This window comes from Dermochelys coriacea, chromosome 11 (assembly GCF_009764565.3).
Source record: "Dermochelys coriacea isolate rDerCor1 chromosome 11, rDerCor1.pri.v4, whole genome shotgun sequence".
Classification (NCBI taxonomy): domain Eukaryota; kingdom Metazoa; phylum Chordata; order Testudines; family Dermochelyidae; genus Dermochelys; species Dermochelys coriacea.
The window spans coordinates 61,519,250-61,540,375 of NC_050078.2; the positions used below are offsets into that span (position 1 = coordinate 61,519,250).

The 21,126-nt window shown below is 40.3% G+C and overlaps 1 protein-coding gene across 2 annotated transcripts in view; it reads left to right on the forward strand.

The window, feature by feature from the left end:
- The window catches only part of FAM117B (family with sequence similarity 117 member B), a 131,718-nt gene that overhangs the window by 55,531 nt on the left and 55,061 nt on the right, over positions 1 to 21,126 (forward strand). For both annotated transcript variants that reach the window (XM_038422117.2, XM_043505610.1), the window contains exons 5-7: positions 15,047 to 15,190; positions 15,991 to 16,216; positions 19,929 to 20,049. In XM_038422117.2, coding sequence (XP_038278045.1) covers positions 15,047 to 15,190; positions 15,991 to 16,216; positions 19,929 to 20,049 — 491 coding nt within the window. The remainder of the gene's footprint in view (positions 1 to 15,046; positions 15,191 to 15,990; positions 16,217 to 19,928; positions 20,050 to 21,126) is intronic.

The window sequence follows — 21,126 nt, forward strand, 5'->3', positions numbered from 1 at the left end:
TCCTTGGGCTCTGGGGCATGTCATGAGCCCAAGGCTTTAAGCCCTGCAGTACTTGCAATAAGCCTATGCCCCTCAGTGACCCTCATGACTCTTAAATGGGGGGAAGTTCACCAAATGGGGAAGTGCAAAATCTGCAGGGCTTTTCGGCCAAGGACCAAAAGGAGCGTAATTTCCACCTTCAATAACTTTTAATGGAATCTGCTCTTCCCCATGGCCCCATCGACGTTGGTACACCAGGCTGCTGGAGCTGTCAGTGGACACCTCAATTGTGCTACCACTCTATCCCAATCTGATCACTAAAGACCATAGTTGCTTTCAACACCTTCTTTATATGTTGTTCTTCAAGATGTTGTGTTCACGTCCATTCCAATTTCCAGCCTCCTTCCCCTCTGTCAGAGTAGCCAGCAAGAAGGAACTGAAGGAGAGTAGGGTCGCCAGGGTCATATATTGAGCTCCATGAAGGTGCCACTCCAAGGGGCAACCCAACCCAATGGGAGCTGCTAAGGAAAAACTTTCCTATGACCGTGCACGCAGCGTGTGCACATCTGATTGGAATGGACATGAACAACACATCTCTAAGAACAGTTACGAGAAGGTAAGTAACCGTTTTTTCTAGTTGTACTATCTCCATGTGCTGGAATGGAGGACCTGTACCAGTGTATCTGAATATATATGCCAGGAACTCTAAAACAAAACTATTGGAAAAAATGTTTCCACCTTTTTGCTTCATGATTGCAGCTGCTCTTGCTTGTAGTTGCTTTCCCAGCAGAAACAGAAGGGAGAAACTGACCAAGGTTATGTCGTACGTTTCACATTGCTTCCGTTTATCTTGGTCCTGGATTAAGTGCTATGAACAATAATAGCAGCTCAGGCTTGCTTTTGCTTGAGAGAATTTTAAAAAAGACAGAAGGGGGATAGGTAAAGAAACCTGGTATTTGTGAAATCCGTTACCCAAACTGAATTCCTGTAGAAACTTTCTCTTTATCCTGAAGAGAGAGTTATTCAGATTGAGAAATTCCTATCTAGCAACCTTCTGAAACTTTTGAACGTTGGAAATGCATATTTTGTTTGTGACTTTGTCATATCACTTCTGCAAGATTAGCGTTCTAAGTTCCTAGAGCTTTGGGCCAATACTAAGATGCATCTAAGAATTATCCTTCCATCAAATAGTTCCAGGTAAACTGTGTGGCCAGTTATAACACTGTGAACAATAAAAACAATTTTCAGACCATTTGTAGTTTATTTTGTGGAGGGTTTTTTTGTAATTGTTTTGAAGTTCAGCAGATTTATTTGGAACATCAAAGGCTAGCCTTTACTCAGGCTTTGGAGTTTAGCTAAAATCATTTTCATTACTCTGCTGTGGAGATTTTAACATATAATGAATAGTGCAACTGGGGTAAAGATCATAGGAATGTCACCTCCTTAGAATGAGTAAAGTGGCCTTAATTTCATTTGGTGGGTGAAGGAGAGAGAGTGTAAAAAGTGCTCACAATATATAGTTGTTTTTAGACTAAGTTTTTTCATACGAGTTTTTATTTTTCTCTTTGGAAACTTTGAGTTTGAATATAATTTAAGGAACTTTTTTTTGTACTTTGTATCCCACTAATTAGTGCATGCACAATTTTAAAAAATAGGCATTTGGTTGTTGGCTTAGAAATTCCTTTCTGTAAATGTTACAGGCTTTTAGTGGGTGACTGTTTGATCTGCAAGTTCTTGGTTTCCTTTGGGAATTATTAGGACTAAATCAGAAACACCTCTCTGCTGTTGAATTTCTCTAACAGCTTCTGACTAGTATTCATGGATACTCTGTTTTAGAAATACAAAAAGTGTACTCTTGCTGCTTGTATTCAGCATCTGAATTTCTTTTGCTGTTGTTTACCTTGTTTACACTCTGAGAATCCAAACATTTTAAGAAAAATCATGAAACTCGTCATTACAGGAAATGTGAATCTGGCAGAATAGTGGTGTTCGTTTTTATTTTGAAGTAGAATTAAATATAGAAGATATTATACACCATAATGAAAAGTGAAAACATTTTTTCTAGAAGCTTAACCTTATAAGCAACCATAAAAATAAAAGGAAGACAATTCATCCAACTTTATTTTGGAATCCTGTTGGCTGAAATTTCTCTCCCAGTTTCCTCCTTACCCTTTTAATCAAAACCTTGAGTAACTTGAAGAATATCTATATGGAAGATATTGTTAATATTGATTTCTGTAAATTCACTTTTTAGCTTTGTTTTCACAGGTATATGATATAATCCATATATTCATTCATGAAAGAAGGGAAGTGCCGTTTAAATAAAACTTTGTTTAAAAATTTTTGTCTAGCAGTTATAAAAGAAACTAGACATACACCATATGAGTTGACTTTCAGTTCACATCATGTTGAAAGAACAGAACAGTGGTGACTTGACTTTGTAATTGTTCATATGGCTGTGATGAATATAGTAGATTAACATAGGTATAGTAAAAAGAAAAGGAGTACTTGTGGCACCTTAGAGACTAACAAATTTATTAGAGCATAAGCTACAGCTCACTTCATCGGATGCATTTGATGGAAAAAACAGAGGAGAGATTTATATACACACACACACAGAGAACATGAAACAATGGGTTTATCATACACACTGTAAGGAGAGTGATCACTTAAGATAAGCCATCACCAGCAGCGGGGGGGGGGGGGAAGGAGGAAAACCTTTCATGGTGACAAGCAAGGTAGGCTAATTCCAGCAGTTAACAAGAATATCAGAGGAACAGTGGGGAGTGGGGTGGAGGGGAGAAATACCATGGGGAAATAGTTTTACTTTGTGTAATGACTCATCCGTTCCCAGTCTCTATTCAAGCCTAAGTTAATTGTATCCAGTTTGCAAATTAATTCCAATTCAGCAGTCTCTCGTTGGAGTCTGTTTTTGAAGCTTTTTTGTTGAAGTATAGCCACTCTTAGGTCTGTGATCGAGTGACCAGAGAGATTGAAGTGTTCTCCAACTGGTTTTTGAATGTTATAATTCTTGACGTCTGATTTGTGTCCATTCATTCTTTTACGTAGACTGTCCAGTTTGTCCAATGTACATGGCAGAGGGGCATTGCTGGTACATGATGGCATATATCACATTGGTAGATGCGCAGGTGAACGAGCCTCTGATAGTGTGGCTGATGTGATTAGGCCCTATGATGGTATCCCCTGAATAGATATGTGGACAGAGTTGGTAACGGGCTTTGTTGCAAGGATAGGTTCCTGGGTTAGTGGTTCTGTTGTGAGGTGTGTGGTTGCTGGTGAGTATTTGCTTCAGATTGGGGGGCTGTCTGTAAGCAAGGACTGGCCTGTCTCCCAAGATCTGTGAGAGTGATGGGTCGTCCTTCAGGATAGGTTGTAGATTCTTGATGATGCCTTGGAGAGATTTTAGTTGTGAGCTGAAGGTGATGGCTAGTGGCGTTCTGTTATTTTCTTTGTTAGGCCTGTCCTGTAGTAGGTGACTTCTGGGTACTCTTCTGGCTCTGTCAATCTGTTTCTTCACTTCAGCAGGTGGGTATTGTAGTTGTAAGAATGCATGATAGAGATCTTGTAGGTGTTTGTCTCTGTCTGAGGGGTTGGAGCAAATGCGGTTATATCGTAGCACTTGGCTGTAGACAATGGATCGAGTGGTATGATCTGGATGAAAGCTAGAGGCATGTAGGTAGGAATAGCGGTCAGTAGGTTTCCGATATAGGGTGGTGTTTATGTGACCATCGCTTATTAGCACCGTAGTGTCCAGGAAGTGGATCTCTTGTGTGGACTGGTCCAGGCTGTGGTTGATGATGGGATGGAAATTGTTGAAATCCTGGTGGAATTCCTCAAGAGCTTCTTTTCCATGGGTCGAGATGATGAAGATGTCATCAATGTAGCGCAAGTAGAGTAGGGGCATTAGGGGACGAGAGCTGAGGAAGCGTTGTTCTAAGTCAGCCTTAAAAATGTTGGCATACTGTGGGGCCATGTGGGTACCCATCGCAGTGCCGCTGATTTGAAGATATACATTGTCACCAAATGTGAAATAGTTATGGGTCAGGACAAAGTCACAAAGTTCAGCCACCAGGTTAGCTGTGACAGTATCGGGGATACTGTTCCTGACGGCTTGTAGTCCATCTTCGTGTGGAATGTTGGTGTAGAGGGCTTCTACATCCATAGTGGCTAGGATGGTGTTTTTAGGAAGATCACCAATGGACTGTAGTTTCCTCAGGAAGTCAGTGGTGTCTCTAAGTTAGCTGGGAGTGCTGGTAACGAAGGGCCTGAGGAGGGAGTCTACATAGCCAGACAATCCTGCTGTCAGGGTGCCAATCCCTGAGATGATGGGGCATCCAGGATTTCCAGGTTTATGGATCTTGGGTAGCAGATAGAATACCCCAGGTCGGGGCTCCAGGGGTGTGTCTGTGCGGATTTGTTCTTGTGCTTTTTCAGGGAGTTTCTTGAGCAAATGCTGTAGTTTCTTTTGGTAACTCTCAGTGGGATCAGAGGGCAATGGCTTATAGAAAGTGGTGTTGGAGAGCTGCCTAGTAGCCTCTTGTTCATACTAGTACAAGTACTAGTACAAGTAGTACCTCTTGTTTGATGAAGTGAGCTGTAGATCACGAAAGCTTATGCTCCAATAAATTTGTTAGTCTCTAAGGTGCCACAAGTACTCCTTTTCTTTTTGCGAATACAGACTAACACGGCTGCTACTCTGAAACCTGATAGGTATAGTAGAGTTATGTAACTTATTGCCCCTGCCTAAAATAGTGAATACTGCTCTCAACAAATGACCCGAAAATACAATTAATGTTGCCCCAATAAATGCAGACCTCCCCCAGAGTAATAAAGGTAATAGTGTGCCCCCCCATCCCCCAGTAACTTAATGTAAGCTGACATTATCTTTGCAGGTGTCAGTTGCTGCTGTTTCTGTACCCCTCCCACCTTTCCCTCAAAGAACCACAGAGAGGTTTCTAAGGGAGGGACCATGCAGTTCTGGATGCAGCTAGATGTTTTTGTGGCGGGAAGGGAGGGGAAGGAGATGAGTGGAACCACTACATATTTTTTTTCCAAGGTGAGAAAGGAAAGAGTAGACCAGCCCCCTGAACTACTGCTAGTTTCAACTCTTCCTTTGTGTGAAAAGAGCAACAGCAGTTCCCATGCTCTTAAATCCCACACTATCCCCCATTCCTTTGATGGTTAATTTCAGTGGGTATTTTCTTCTATTTTAGTTCTTCTGGTCGTGGCATAAGTGACTCTAAAACTTTAATATTAGCTTGAATTTCAGAATAGTTTTCATTAGTTGACTTTTAGAATTACATTTAATGAAACTGACTTTTTTTGCATTTGCTTGTGTTGAAGGCTGTTGCAATTTTATCACTCTTGGTGAATCAGTCTGATCCAAGAATCTGGTTATAGTAATACTCTTCCTTCAGCTACTCTGTGAACTCCTTAATTGCTTTGCAGCATAATGGGCAAAGCTACAGTCTTCAAGTAGCAGATTTCATTTCCTTACCAAGAAAAAGTTTGCTTTTGCTGTCATTTTAGGAAATATAATGAGACTTGCATTTAAGAGCAGTGCTTTGTCTAAACATCCTTAATTTTTGAGTTTTTTTTATAATTTAATATTTAGGTTATCATATGGGTTGTACTCCCTCGGAACAGTAAGATCTTTAGGGGCAAGGACTCCTTTTTGGTATATTCTACCCATGATGAAGTGCTGGTACATCTATAAGACACTCAACATTCCCAGACACAAACAATATTAAGACAGAGGGAAGGTTGAGATCACATAGTAATTCATTTAAGATAAAATGCATTACAGGGGTGTAACAAAGCGGCCTTTGGTGGGACGCTACTGAGAGTATCAATTCAGGACAAATTGCTTAGAGCAGAGCAGTTACAGCCCAAGCCTGGGGGTCCTTTACTACTAAGGCACACCAAACCAGTCAAACAGAGAGGACTTTGATTTTACCCCACTGGCTAATCAGAAGTCATAGAAGCAATTCCTTTAGACACTCCAGTTTCCCAGTATCACCACTAGCACCGCTCCTTATGGGGATGAATGGTTATGAAAACCAATACCCCAGTAAAAGAAAAAAGGTTCTCCCAAACCCAAAGAACCAAGCCCCAGACCCAGGTCAATATACCAGTCAGATCTTACCCACAAATCACGCTGTTGCCAATCCTTTAGAATCTAAAGGTTTATTCATAAAAAGAAAAAAATATAGATAACAGTTAAAATTGGTTAAATGGAATCAAATACGTACATCAATTGCAAAGTTCTTAGTTCAGGCTTGTTTCAGGCTTGATTGGTTTAAATCAGCAGTAATCCCATCAAGTCTCTGGAATACAAACATCTCAGCTTGGATGGATTGTTCAGTTCTTTGTTTAGAGCTTCAGTTTCAAGCACAGTTCCTCCAGAGGTCAGAAGCAGGATTGAAGACCAAATGGAGGAGTTTCCACGGCCTTTTATATCCTCTGCCATGTGGAAGGAAACGCCTTTGTTCCTACTGTGGAAAATCACAGCAGCAAGATGGAGTTTGGAGTCATATGGGCAAGTCACATGTCCATGCATGACTCAGTTTGCAGGCGGCAGCTATTGCTCACATGCTACCTTGAATGTTCCCAGGAAGGCTCTTCAGATGTAGATCAGAGTCTCCCAAGGTCCATTGTTTAAGTGTTTCTTGATAGGACTATTCTGAGTAAGTGTCCAACGTCAAGAAGCTGACCAAATGCTTCACTGATGCTACGTGGAATCAAACACTTCAAATACAAAAATGATACATGTGTACAGACAGCATAATCATAGCCAGCAAATTACAACCTTTTCATAGACACCTTACTTGACCTCCTTTGTACAAGATTTAGTGCAGCTATAGGACCTTGGTTGCAACAATGATTTTTACAGTCACAGTTCATGTCAATAATGTCACAAGGGGTATTGTAATTATCCTAAAACCAAATTTATATATATCTAGAAGATTTAAGGTTATGCTTAAAGAAAATGTAAACATGTTAAGGTCTGGCAATGCATCCAAACAACCTTAACCTCTGCCCTGTAGTGACACCATGCAATAATCATAGGGTTGACCGAGACATTTTAGAGTTAGTGGTGCCAGATTAGAAAGAACTGACTTTTCAAGACACATTCCATTTCCTCCTCCAACCCAAAGTTATCATGTATTATTCTGAGGTATTCAGAAAACTACATGCTCCAGTACATGCTGATGTCATTGGAAATGTGAATGAGGGAATCTGTTGCACAATCTGCAAGGCATTTGTTTCCAGTCCCAGTGGACTGTGAAGTGTAAAATAATAATCATAGTACAATTTCCTATCAGTTCAGCTCCACTGCCCTTAGCATGCCATAGTTTAAGAAACCTTCACGGTTATACTGGTGGTAGTGTTCTCTTCTTTGTATTGTTCCAGTGTATAACAGCTGACCATTCCAAAAGCCTACTTAGCAATATATGCTTGGCAGGGCAAGTATATTTCACTGAAGCAGTTTAACACAATGGCAAGGTAGGATGATATACATCACCAGATTTGATGGTGGATTTTGTTTCTGGATTATTTAAGGACAACAGTTTCTCTGAGGCAGGGCTATGCTTTAGGAAAGCAAGAGTAATAGTGTAATTAATATATTAGGAAATGTTACCGTGTGTGTGTGTAATGAGAGAGAGAGAGAGAACTCTCACACTGTCTGTGGAAACTTCTGCTCAGGAAATGCTTGTGGCTCATTGTTCATGTAAACACAAAAATTTAGCATTCCCAGAACCACCAAACTTGGAAAAGACTTTTAACAGCACTCAGGCTTCAGCAGAACATGGGTGAAGTGTATGTGTGGTGGGAAAAGTGTGCAAGGAAAGTAAACATAAGCCAGCAGGAAAATGTGAAAAGTCACTGATGAAGCAGCCCTCCCAATTCTAACCAGGGAGAGAGCAAGAGCACCAGAATTAGCAAGTTTATATATAATACATCTGACCTGGTAACAGCTTTTATTAGTGCTATATCTTTTTCACCATAACTTCAGTGCCCAAATAGCCTTGGATTATCACCGTTTACATCAGCAAAGAGGACTACTCACACCAGAAAGACATTGTTTAAAAAAAAAAAAACAAAAAACCACCTATGATCACGCAGTAGTGTGGTCTCCTGAAGGCCATCACAGTGCTGCAAGAGAAAACACCACACATGACATGAGCAACATATTTTTTTTTAAGTTGCCTGATCAAGTACTTCTGCCAAAGAAGCCTGTTCTCTCAGTGTAGATGGGGAATTCCTTTGGGTGGCAGTGTAGTCAGCGCAGAGTTGTGCTGTCTCCAGTAGGTCTTTTGGGAACTTCCAGTATAAGGTTGGATGGGAAGTAGGTGAGTAATGAGGCAATTGTTACGTTTATTTTAATGATGCAAGAATAGAATGGGATTGGCTTTTTAGGTCCGGTGTTGATTTGGGTCACTACTTCAGCAAACCTTTGAATTTCTAGCTATTTTTAAATTTATTTTTCTAACATTAATTTTTACTCCTGATGAAGTGGGTAGCACTGAAGGTGCTTGATGATGATCTCTCTTCCATTATTTGTTGTTTTGTCCTTCGGTTCTGCTGTTAATGTTGCAATACATTTTCACTTTGGTAAGATTTACAGACCATTTTATGATTTTTAGCTCAAATGTCTTCCCTCCCTTGTATTTTGTTCCTGTGAACACTGTTTTCTCTCCACAGTCCACTGCCCTAACTATCTGTAAATCAAGCTAAGCTCATTGACACCAGTTAAAGATTTGGCCCCCCATCTTTATTTTTCCCCAGCCTCAGACCTATCCTCACTACAGTATCTTCTCTCCCAGTCCCCCCACATTCATGCTTGGGATATTTGATGATCCAACTGACTTGTTTGTCTTTTACTTACTGAACTGCTTTCTTGATTTATTGCCTTGGATCAGTCTGTCCCATTCCACCCTCCCCCCACCCCCCTTTACAAGGATCACTTCCTTGACATTATCTTTGACCAACAAAGAATATAAATGTAGAGAAGCATAATATACACTTACTTGGAGGTATAGGATATTGGGGTCAAAGATTTTGGACATGTTTGGGGAAAAATGAAGTAATTCCCTGCACTGGCTTTCAGTTGTTTTTCCTCTTATGGAAAAATCTAAATTTTTCCAAACAAGAAGGGCACAGGTGGAAGGTAGAGAAGCAAGACAGTTGAAAAAGTAATGACAACCTAAACTATGGAGCTGCTAGTGGTTTTGTTATAACATGGATAAAAATTTCCAAACTTGTGGTATCTCCTAGTGTCTTTTTTATGATGTGCAATCCATCTAAACTCGTCACCCCAGCTGATGCAGACCAGGTGCTTCATTAAATAGGTTGCCTCCTTTTCCAGGAGAAGTAAGGAAGATAGTACACAGTACATGTTTCTCATTCCATAATAAAAGAACTCAAGCTGATTAGGGAAAAAAAACCCTCCATATACCCTATTGCATAAGGACAAAGTGGTACTGAGACCTCATGCAAAATTCATCCCCAGTGCACTATCTGAATTCCACTTAAACTGATGGATCAGTTTAACAGATTTCTTTCCAAACTACATTCTACACAAGGGGAGAAGAAGCTATACGTTCTGGATGTATCCAGAGCTCTTCTTACATTGAGAGGACCAAATCTTTGAAAATGTCCCTTGGTCCACTTCTGGCAATAGCTGCTTGCTCCAAGGGCCATTTTTTCATAATAAAGACTATTAAAATGGATAACGCATTGTGTTACCATCTGGCTGATAAAAAGAAAAGGAGGACTCGTGGCACCTTAGAGACTAACAAATTTATTTGATCATAAGCTTTCGTGAGCTACAGCTCACTTCATCGGATGCTGTAGCTCACGAAAGCTTATACTCAAATAAATTTGTTAGTCTCTAAGGTGCCACGAGTCCTCCTTTTCTTTTTGTGGATAAAGACTAACATGGCTGCTACTCTGACATCTGGCTGATGTATTTCTCCAACTGATAATTAAGGCTTGCTCCACCAGAGCTCAAGTGACAATACTCCTGTCTGTTTCTGAAACGTGCAAATATCTGAAATCTTCAAGGCAAGTACATGGAGCAATCCACTTGTGTTTGTCAAGCATGGATTGGATTTAGCTGCTAGAGAGGATACCAAATTTGAGAGAGTAATGCTCCAATCTCTATTCAATTGATGTGGCTTATTCCCACTATCCTAAGAGATACTGCTTATCAGCCACCTACAAAGGGATCCACACTGACACTTGAAGAAGAGAGAATGGTTGATTAATTAGCCCCAGGGAAGTCCATGTGGATCCCTGACGTGCCCTCCATCCCCACTTTCTGGAGTGCACAGCAGACACAGGTTTCAAACTGTAACTGAGGGAGTGCTGAGACTAGTCTTCCCTTTATGTTCCTCACATGGGAGCATAATGAAGGTCAGGGTGCAGGCTGATGGATACTGCTACTTAGAACAGATTACAAGCTTGCGTGCATGGGGCTATATGTACTTACAATGTAATCCACACTCACTACAACTTCACAAAGAGTCACAGTTACTGTGGAGTAAATAACCATTTGTTCTGGTGTTTCCTCTCTCCTCTGTTTCCTTCATCTGCTATTCAACTTTACCATTTAATTCAAAAAAAACACTAATGCTTAAATCAGCCTTCCACCTCTCATGTTAAGTGCCTTCGCCCTGCTCCAAATCTTCTTTCCCTTATCCCATTGATAGGTGTCATGTCACTGTGCAAGCATCTGCCATCTTCGTCTGTCTGAGGTGACACTAAGATTCACCTCCTTCCCATTGCTTAGATGCAATCCCTCCATCGCCTCCTCAGCTTTCTTCAGGGTTTCATTCCTACCACTCTCTTCTCCCATGCTGTCTTTGCCAGGTCCCCTTCCTTCATTCTCTGTATGTATCTGAACCAGCAAAGTCATGCTTCCTGGATTTTATTCACCACATCATGAACTTAGACTTTCATCCTAATACTTTCATTTTGTAATCTATTTGTTGTAACTCTTCTTACGATGCAAAGATGCCTCATCTCAAACACCTGAAGTTGTTGAATTACCATCTCTGTATCACTAATAGAAAAGGAGTACTTGTGGCACCTTAGAGACTAACAAATTTATTAGAGCATAAGCTTTCGTGAGCTACAGCTCACTTCATCGGATGCATTTGGTGGAAAAAACAGAGGAGAGATTTATATATACACACACACAGAGAACATGAAACAATGGGTTTATCATACACACTGTAAGGAGAGTGATCACTTAAGATAAGCCATCACCAGCAGCGGGGGGGGGGGGGGGGAAGGAAAACCTTTCATGGTGACAAGCAAGGTAGGCTAATTCCAGCAGTTAACCTTGCTTGTCACCATGAAAGGTTTTCCTCCTCCTCTTCCCCCCCGCCCCCCCCCCCCCCCGCTGCTGGTGATGGCTTATCTTAAGTGATCACTCTCCTTACAGTGTGTATGATAAACCCATTGTTTCATGTTCTCTGTGTGTGTATATCAATCTCCCCTCTGTTTTTTCCACCAAATGCATCCGATGAAGTGAGCTGTAGCTCACGAAAGCTTATGCTCTAATAAATTTGTTAGTCTCTAAGGTGCCACAAGTACTCCTTTTTCTTTTTGCGAATACAGACTAACACGGCTGCTACTCTGAAACCTGTGATTGTTGCATACAGTTGGGCTTTTAGTTTCAGTGGCATACACTTGTCCTACGCAACCCCTGAGATCATATTTGATGCTCATCCAGCACTCCCCAGTCTCCCCAGTATCTCATGTTCAAACTCATCATCTTCTGTAACCCAACTGCCAAGGTACTGGAACTGGTCAGTCTGATTTAGTCTCCTTCCATTAATCACTGTGTCCAGTTTCTTGTAGCATCTCTTCTGATCTAAATGACCTCAGTCTTAGTCTTGCTCATTTTCGGTTCCATGCCTATTCAGCTGATCGAACTACAGGTTTACTATTTCCTCTAGGTCATATTTTGAGGATGCCATTATTGCTATGTCATCTGCATATAGCAGCTTCTCACCATTTCCTACTAACATAGTTCATCAATATGATAAACAGCAGCAGACTGAGGGCCAAACCCAGCGCAAATTGACTTTCAAAAGGGCGTGTCATTCCAAAACATGTTCAGATAATTGTTTTGGTGATCTCTCTAGGTCATTCACCATAGTTAAGTCCTCCGACTCTCCATATTTCTTCAGCACTGGTCTGAGAATCCTCTGTGAGCCTTCTTGTATATCTTTCTAGATCTATAAAAGCCCAGAAGCTATCCTCTTGGTCCCTTAGCTACTATTCTATTCCATGCTGAATTAAAAACATTGCATCTGTGGTTCCTCGTCGTTTCCTAAAGCTGATCTGCTCTTGTTTGAGGTGAGATTCCATTATTCTTCTAATTCTAGCATCTAAGATGTGTTCCAGTAACTTCAGCCACGTGACAATAGCTTTATCCCTTGATAGTTTCCACGTTCCTGGATTCTTCCTTTCCTATCTATTGGGACCAAGAGACACTGGTGGGACCAGTCTTCATGAATTCTCTTGTCTTGCTATACGGCTTTAACCCAGTGGTCCCCAAACTGTAGTGTGTGCCCACCAAGGGGGATGTGGAGGAATGTTTTCGGGGCGGGGGCTGCAGCAGGCACCGGGCCAGCCCCCACGGGGACAGGGAGGGAGAACCACCCAGCTCCACGCTGTCCTGGCCCCAATCCCACCCCATTCAGAGGCCCCGGCTTCCACTCTCAGGTGCAGCCCTGGATTTGGCCCCATTCTTGACCCCAGCTCCCGGGGGGGGGGGAAATTGGGTGTGGACAGATTACATTACAGCTAGGGCAGGGGGGTGTGACATAGAAAGTTTGGGGATCACTGCTTTGACCACTCTGCCGGTCCATCTTATGTCTTTCTCACTCCCAAACTTTCGCAAGCTCTGCCGTCACTTCATCAGGTCCTGCTGCCTTTGTTCTCTGGACGGCATTTGTCATCTCTTCCTCAGTTATGTTATACTCAGACCCCACATTAAGGTCACATGTTGGCAATCCCACCCTAATGAGGATTACTTTAAGAGACTCTAAAAGTATTGTTTGGCTATATCGGAAGAAGGATAGGAAACAATGGATGTGGTTTAATTAGGCTACAATTTTATTCTTAAATTTCTGGGAGTACCCAGCGGATAAAAGTGTACAGTGCAGGTAATTCCATAATCATTTCAATATATACTCCGAGGTTTCCATTAGTCCTCTCCTTTACCCATGTTTGTCCCCGGCTAACGTGTTGCTGATACTTCACCATCTCCCTCCTTTTCCCTTCTCCCCCGCCCCCCCCCCATCAAAGGAGGATTAAGAGGAGGCTATGGAGGAGGGGGTGAGACTGATACAGCAGGTAGTCATAAGAGCCCCAACCCCTCTTTCCCCCATTTCTACTCCTTTAAAGAATACCTCCTTTAAATTCTTTACCAATCCATTTAATGTGATCACTGTATCCCTTCCATATGAAGTACCTGCACTGGACACCTGACCCACATTTACATAATGAGTTGCGACATCATAGCCTAACTCCAGTTTCATGTTTGCCCAACTAAGCCTGCCCCCTCAACTTAATCTTCGCCTTGGCCAATCTGGCACTAAGGGTAAAATCCCTTTACAAACACCCCCCCCCTCCAGGAAAGGAGTGACTAGTGCAATGCCCATAGCAGATCCTAACAAACCCGGTATATCACCACTCCCGTGGATCAGAGCATGGGTGCTGCTCCACCTGGTCCAGGTAAAAGAGGGCTTTTCCTGCAGTGGCATATATTGCGGAAGGTAAGATCTGTAGCTGCAGTCAAAAGAAACTCTGTGGTGCTCTAGCCCTTAAAGGGGCACACACTTTTTCTAGCAAGCCAGACAATGGATACCACCACTTAATGTGCGGTGAGATCATTTTCATTTCTCTGGCACTTGTTTACTAGTACTCTCCCCAATCATTTACAAGTGATGTTATAATACCTTCCTTTTGTGTCTCATTTTTGCAATGCTGTAGATATTTTTGCCAGCCAACTGTGCGTAGTGTACAAACTTTCTTCCAAATCCATCCTTTAAAATGCACATCTTTTGTGAAACATTTCTACAATGATCTCCAAAATTTCTATGCATTCTTGTATTTGTACTGTTGTGTTGTATTTGTCCAAGTAAGATTATAAGCTTTTTGAGACTGGAGCACTGTCTCCCTGTTTTTAAAAAAAAAAAAAAAAAAAAGGTGCAATAGTTGTTGGCAGTAAAATGTGAATGTGTGAGGTCTGAAAAAAGAGTACTTTAGATGGGCATTCCATGACTTCATATCTAATATGTGATGAGGAAACAAAACATAGCCCTGTATTTATGTAATTTTTTTCTTCACCGGTTGTACTAGGTCAGTGTAAATTTAAAGTAACCTTCTGGAGGTACTTTTTTAAAGAGAAAAATTATTTTCTTTGCTAAGCAAAACTGCCTTAAAATTTCAGCAAGGCTATGAATATACAGTAAGTGAAATGGAGTGGAATTGAGTATTTTAAACTACATTTTAAAAAAATACTGTTAAAATAACATTGTTTCCAAAGTAGAGCACTCACAAATCCAGGAAATCCCAGATAGAGAGCAGGAAAGTATCTCTGAGGAAAATTTATTTCTCCAAATGGAAAATTTCTTAATATGGGCTATGGGGATTTTTCTAACTATTACAAAAGGTTTTTCTTCCTTTATGACTTAATAACAATAAGCATTCAAGGTTAGCCTTCCTGCGGAGCGACGTGGGAGCTGGAGGCAGACTAGGCAGGGGTCAAGGAAAGATTTTTGAGATTAAGCGGCTGTTTAGAAATTGTCTAGTTAATAGTTTTTCTCCTGTTGCATGTAAACTTGTAAAATCATCTCAGAACATCTGTTTTCATCTAAAGGCCTCCATCTTAGCACAACTAAGTTTGTGCTTTCTTTTGATAAAAATTATTTCAGTAGAAAACTGTATTCTTGACATGTTTTAGCTTTTTTCTTAAGTGTCAATCTACAAGATTTATTTACTCACCTTCCCTTTGGTTTTCCAGGCTCCAATCCCAAAAAGTGTAATTGTTCCCGTTATACCCATAACCAAATCGACAGGATCACGTTTTCGGAACAGCATAGAGGGGCTGAATCAGGAGATTGAGATAATAATTAAGGAGACAGGAGGCAAGGAAGAACAGCTGATTGTAAGTATCTATTGCCTTCAAAAATTGTTTTAAAAAAAGCTTTTTTTAAGAGAATTTTTCTTTTCACATTGATGACTTACTGTACAAACTTGGTAATGTAAATTTGCACATGATTAACTTGTCTTCTGCTGAAGTAGAATAAAACATTTCCTAATGATTAACTGTCTTCCACCACCACAGGAATAGAAAATAACTTCCTTTAAATCTTTTTGCTGTTCTCTTCACCTTAAGGATGTTTACACTAATGCATTTATGCCATAAAAAACCAACAGAAAAGAACAATTATCTAAAACTTATTTTGGTGAGAATTGCTTTAGTCATGTTTATAGCGTTTACTCTCTTCCTCCCCCCGCCCCCCAAAAAAAAGCAATCAGGAAAATTCTTACCTATTTTGCATCAGAATTCATGGTTATCCTTTTTTATAAGTGACTTTCAGAAGTAATTTTCACACACACAACACCAAAAAGGAACCACTGGTGTTTTATATTAAATTGTTACTCTTCAGTGGTTGCCTAGCTGTGTTTTCATCTGACTGTTTGCTTTTGGAAAACACTGTCCTCATGGCTTCCTTTAAGTGTATTGTTCTTCAAGGAATTTCCTACTCTCCTGAAGTGTGACCTATCATATCATCTGTTGGAGTCTGTGTAGTACAATAATTCATCTTCCTCAGAACAGGCTTCTGTTATGTAGTGGACCAGGTATAAGAAACTGCTTAATCTGTAAAGTAATCCCTTTCCTGATGAGATGGGCAGCCTCACACATGAAAAAGTGTGATTTATTTATTTACATTTTGGAAACAGCCACAAGATATTCCAGATGGACACCGTGCTCCCCCTCCGCTGGCACAGCGCAGTAGCAGTACTCGCAACATGGATACCCAAACACCCGGTGGAGCAGACAGAGGCAGTAACAACAGCAGCCGTTCCCAGTCTGTGTCCCCCACCTCATTTCTTACCATCTCAAATGAGGGCAGTGAGGAGAGCCCGTGCTCTGCTGATGACCTCCTTGCTGATTCCAGAGATAAAGGTACTACATAAACAGGCTCCACTGTTGCGCTGCTCTTACAATTTAAGAGTTGCACTGTTCAGCACTTGGTCTTAGTATTTATTTCATTCTTTTTTTAATAGCAGGTAGCCACCCATATTCAAATGCTGGATTTCCCTCATTCACTGTTCTGCCCCAAGATGTATACTAGGAGAAGGAGTTTTCACCTCCCTACTACAGTGATGGAAAATTAGCTTTCCTTTTTCTTCTAGCTAACCTTATTTTCCCAGTTCTTCCATGCGTGAAGATATCTTGTGTGCAGGTGTGCACTTGTACACCTATCAGTGTTTGGTAATTGAGAGGGGGAAATTCTGATCAGAAACTGCTGCTTCAGCTAGTTTTTAGAGAATGCAAGGACAATGCATACTATATTTCTTTTTTCTGTTTGAGACTGTGAGCTCCAACTCTGCAGACCATGAGGTGCATGTTGCCATAGCTGCTACCAAACAAGCCATAAGGGTAACTTACTGAAGGCTTTGGGCAGGGGGGGGAGTGCACGCATGTTGTTTTGTTTTTGTTCTTCCCTTTTTTTTTTAAACGAGACATGTAAACTTCCTTACAAATATATTTTGGACATATGTAAGTGATGCCTACATGCTATTTGGAGCATAAGGCTGATCAGACATATACTGACGTCAATAAAAAGACTCCTGTTGACTTCAATGTACGTTGGATCAGACCCATTGTTTGGCTATTTAGTTATAGGTTTCCTGTTATCAGAACCCAAAGCTATTGCACATAATACATAGTTAACCTGTGAAACTCATCATGGGATGTTGTGATGGCCAAAATATAACTGGGTTCAGAAAAGAACTAGGTAAGTTTATGGAAGATAAATTCATCAGTGCCTGAAGTTCCGGTACTGGCCTCTGTCTGAGACAGGATACTGGCTAGATGGACCATTGGTCTGACCCAGTATAGCCATTCTTATGTACTACACACAAATTTCTAAAAAATTGCCAGAGAGCTGGGATGATTTGAAGAACAGTGAAGAAAAGACTGCCTATGCACAACCATGAAAAACACTACCCAAACTCCTCTAAAAGTTTAATAAACCAGTGACTGATAAACATCAAGATGGAAGTAGTATAAATGAAACTTGCTATGGCACCTGTCAGTTTACCAACTTTTTGAAATTAGATAACCCATTATATAGGGTTGCTTTTTTTCTCCTATGGCAACATCATGACAAATATTTTCATAAATTCATAAGTAGATTTAGCAACCTATATTTTGATATGTCTTTATCTGAGACTGAAAATGAATGCGTACAAAAACCTTTCTTAATTAACTCACTGATGGGGTATCTGTAGCCCATTCCTTTTTGTTTGTGTTTTATAGACTGAGAATAAAAGCATAGTGTTCCTTTACTTGCAAGGAAAATGTCATCTTAACATGGGAATTTGTCTCTGTTCTAGTTGTATCTTAAAATAAATTCTAGGAGAACATGCTATTAATAGCCATTTTATCATATCCTTTCGTATAAAACATGACCTTTAATGAGAGAATTGCGCATTATTGAATATTCTGGTTTCAGAGTAGCAGCCATGTTAGTCTGTATTCGCAAAAAGAAAAGGAGTACTTGTGGCACCTTAGAGACTAACAAATTTATTTGAGCACTTCATCTGATGAAGTGAGCTGTAGCTCACAAAAGCTTATGCTCAAATAAATTTGTTAGTCTTTAAGGTGCCACAAGTACTCCTTTTATTGAATATTCTGTATGTTTAAACCTCCAATTAGAAAGTAGCGAATGCCTAATAGTAGAAAAACACACTTGCCTGTTACATGCACCCCCTAGCATCCTGTGCATCCTATTTGATGTATTTAATTTCTTTTTGATTACTAGGAACATTTAGATGGTAACAGTAAAAGGATTTTTGTTTAATAAGAGTTCATCTCTTGCTGCTGCTTAGTTATCACTCGAAGAGTCTGTTTCTCTAGGATAACTAATTGTGATGGCCTAATCAGACAGACCTGCTATATCATCCCAACATGTGTAATCTCCCATTGATTTTACTAGATGAGTAAAACAGCATACTTGAATTCTTAATAAGCAAAGTCGTCTTGTTTTTATAAGATGATGTTAGTAATTAAAACTGATAAAGCTTACTACCGAGAATATTTTCATTATTTTTTTTCCAAAGGTTACTGGATTTTTAATATTGTACTTATTAAAGTATCTTATCACTAGCGAAAGGTTTGCTATCACTGGGCTTATGAATGACAGATTTTATTTAGTAGAACTGAGTTCTGCTTATAATAAAAGATAAACCTTTAAAAAGGGAGGAAATTCTTCTTTTTTTTTTTTTTCTTCCATTTTATTTGTAAACTACCTGGCAAGAGATTCTGATAACTAGGTGCTATATAATTATTACACTAACTAAAATTTGATTTATGGTAAGCCATCTTTACAGATATTATTAACCTAAACTTTCAAAAGTGACTAGTGATTTTAGGGTATGTCAATTTTACGTTCCGCAAACTTGAAACACCTATAAGGGATCTTGCTTTCTTTTTTTTTTTTCCCCCTACACGGTGGGTGCTTAGCACTTTCTGAAAATCAGACTCCTTTAAAGTGGCCAATGTTGGGCACCCAAAAATTGAGGCACCCCAAATCAAGTCACTTTCAGAAAGTATAGGCCTGTTAAAATAGCCACTCTTACAAAACACGGCCAATTATATATTATCTTGCTTACTCAGCAACAGGAAGTAGGAGACGCAATGTCGTACAGTAGATGCTTTATTGGAGCAATCAGAAGACCTGAGTTCTCTTGCTGGCTCCGCCAGTGACTCATTATGTGATGTTGGGCAAGTCGCCATTTTCCTGATCTGTAAAAAAACGGGGTTGCTAACAATTATCCAGCCTTGAAAAACATTTTGAGATCTGTGGATAAGAAATGTGATTAAAGACAGCACAGCCCTGAAAATCTGAGTCTGTTGGAGACAATTTCCTAGAACAGCTTGACTAAAGGACGACTGGATGAAAGGCATGAATCCACATGCTCCCTCCCTGTCCTCTCTCCTCTTCCCCCACCATTTTCCCTTTTGCCTTTAATTTCCTTAATCTTTTTTCTTTCATTTTTTTGGTGCTGTTTTTGATATGTGCCACAAAAATCTGTGTGTTGGGAATATTGCAGTTAACATATGGCAATCCAAAAGTTGTGTAAATATTTTGGTCTTGTTTTGGATCTATAGTACTTATTCTGTGTGTTGACAATCTAGAATTTGTTTTGTTCCTTATAAGGAAAAAGATGGAAAAAATGGTATAAATAGTTTTAAAAAAGAAAAATGGGATTAAAAAGTTTTAACCCAATTCAGCAGCAACCTGTCCTGATTTAAGGTGTGTTGCTGATAGACCTGAAATGAGACATCTCCAGTCATCTCGGCTGGAGAGGTGGTGATTTAAGATTCAGCTGCAGGATTGTAAACCTGGGATGCTATGGATCATGTGCAGGGGTCTCAAAAGAATATAAAAGAGTTGTGGGAAGGAGGGGGTTGAGAGTTGTGATATATGAAGGAGTCCGCCTCCAGGTGGAGGAAAAAAATGTTCCATAGAACATGGGTAACGGGGAATGGGAAACTTTATTTAACTTTGTAATGTTGGTAATGAAGTCAGTTTGTCTTTCTTTTAAAATAAGTGGGTTCATTTAAATATTTTGGTCTATTTAAGTAATTTGATATTCTTTTCCCATAGAGAATGGGAACAACTCTCCCTTGCCCAAATATGCTACCTCGCCAAAACCCAACAACAGCTACATGTTCAAGCGTGAACCCCCTGAGGGCTGCGAGAAGGTGAAAGTCTTTGAGGAAAGTTTGTAAGTAGTTCTTCAGTTAATAAGAAATATAAAATTAATCATTCAGGCTGATCTGACATCAGTTAATTTAGTTTAGCGTCTGGCACAGAAGCTGCTCCTCAAACAGTCTCTTAACTATTAATTCTTCTACTACTACTACTAATATTAACATTACTACTTCTACAAGGGCCTCTTTGTAGTCCTATTTGTAGAACATGGTGATCCTGGCATCAAGCTCTGGAAGCCTTGAAAAGCTGTGTACATTGGGGGTGGTGCATGAGAGATTATCCTGCCCCATCCACTTCACTTCCTTCGCAGCAAATGGAACTTGCCTTTGTGTCCGCAGGCTAGTTCTTCCTTTACTCTAGCGGCTTATTCTCTTCTATAGTAGGTTAGTATAGAGGAGCAGGGAATGGTTCTGCATACATTGCCTGCACTTATCAAGGGAGTCTTCGGCTCTCATTGGGACCATGTGAGGCCCTTAGCCCTCTAAGGGCTTCAAGAGGTGCCCCCTCTTGCCAGTTATTCATACCAGAGACTGATTTCCATATTCAGTGCCTTTTGTGTCTGATGGAGACCCACTCAGTATTCTGGTGTGAAGTTTGCAATGCTTTACACACTGCACTAGAAGGGAGAGACACTTGTGGCTCCAGATTCATATGGCTTCTCAGTACCTAAAGCCTGATCCTCCAGTGGACCTATCAGTGGTATTGAGACAAGCCTCTGTGCTTAGATCCTCATACACAGATACCAAGATGTACAGTACTGCTCCAGTCTCAGCACTGCTTCCTTCTGTGGTCTTGAGATTGGTATTTCCTTGCCCTTCTACTGGTGAGAAAACCTCACCCAGCACTCCTTGGCGCTGCTGGCACCACCTAAATCAAAAGATAAACTAAAGAAATAGTATTTTTCAAATCACCTCATACAAGTACTGTAGTGCAGTCTCTTAATTGTGAAAGTGCAACTTACAAATGTAGAATTTATTTTTTACATAACTACACTCAAAAATAAAAATAATTTAAAACGTTAGAGCCTACAAGTCCACTCAGTCCTACTTCTTGTTCAGTCAATCACTCAGACAAACAAGTTTGTTTACAT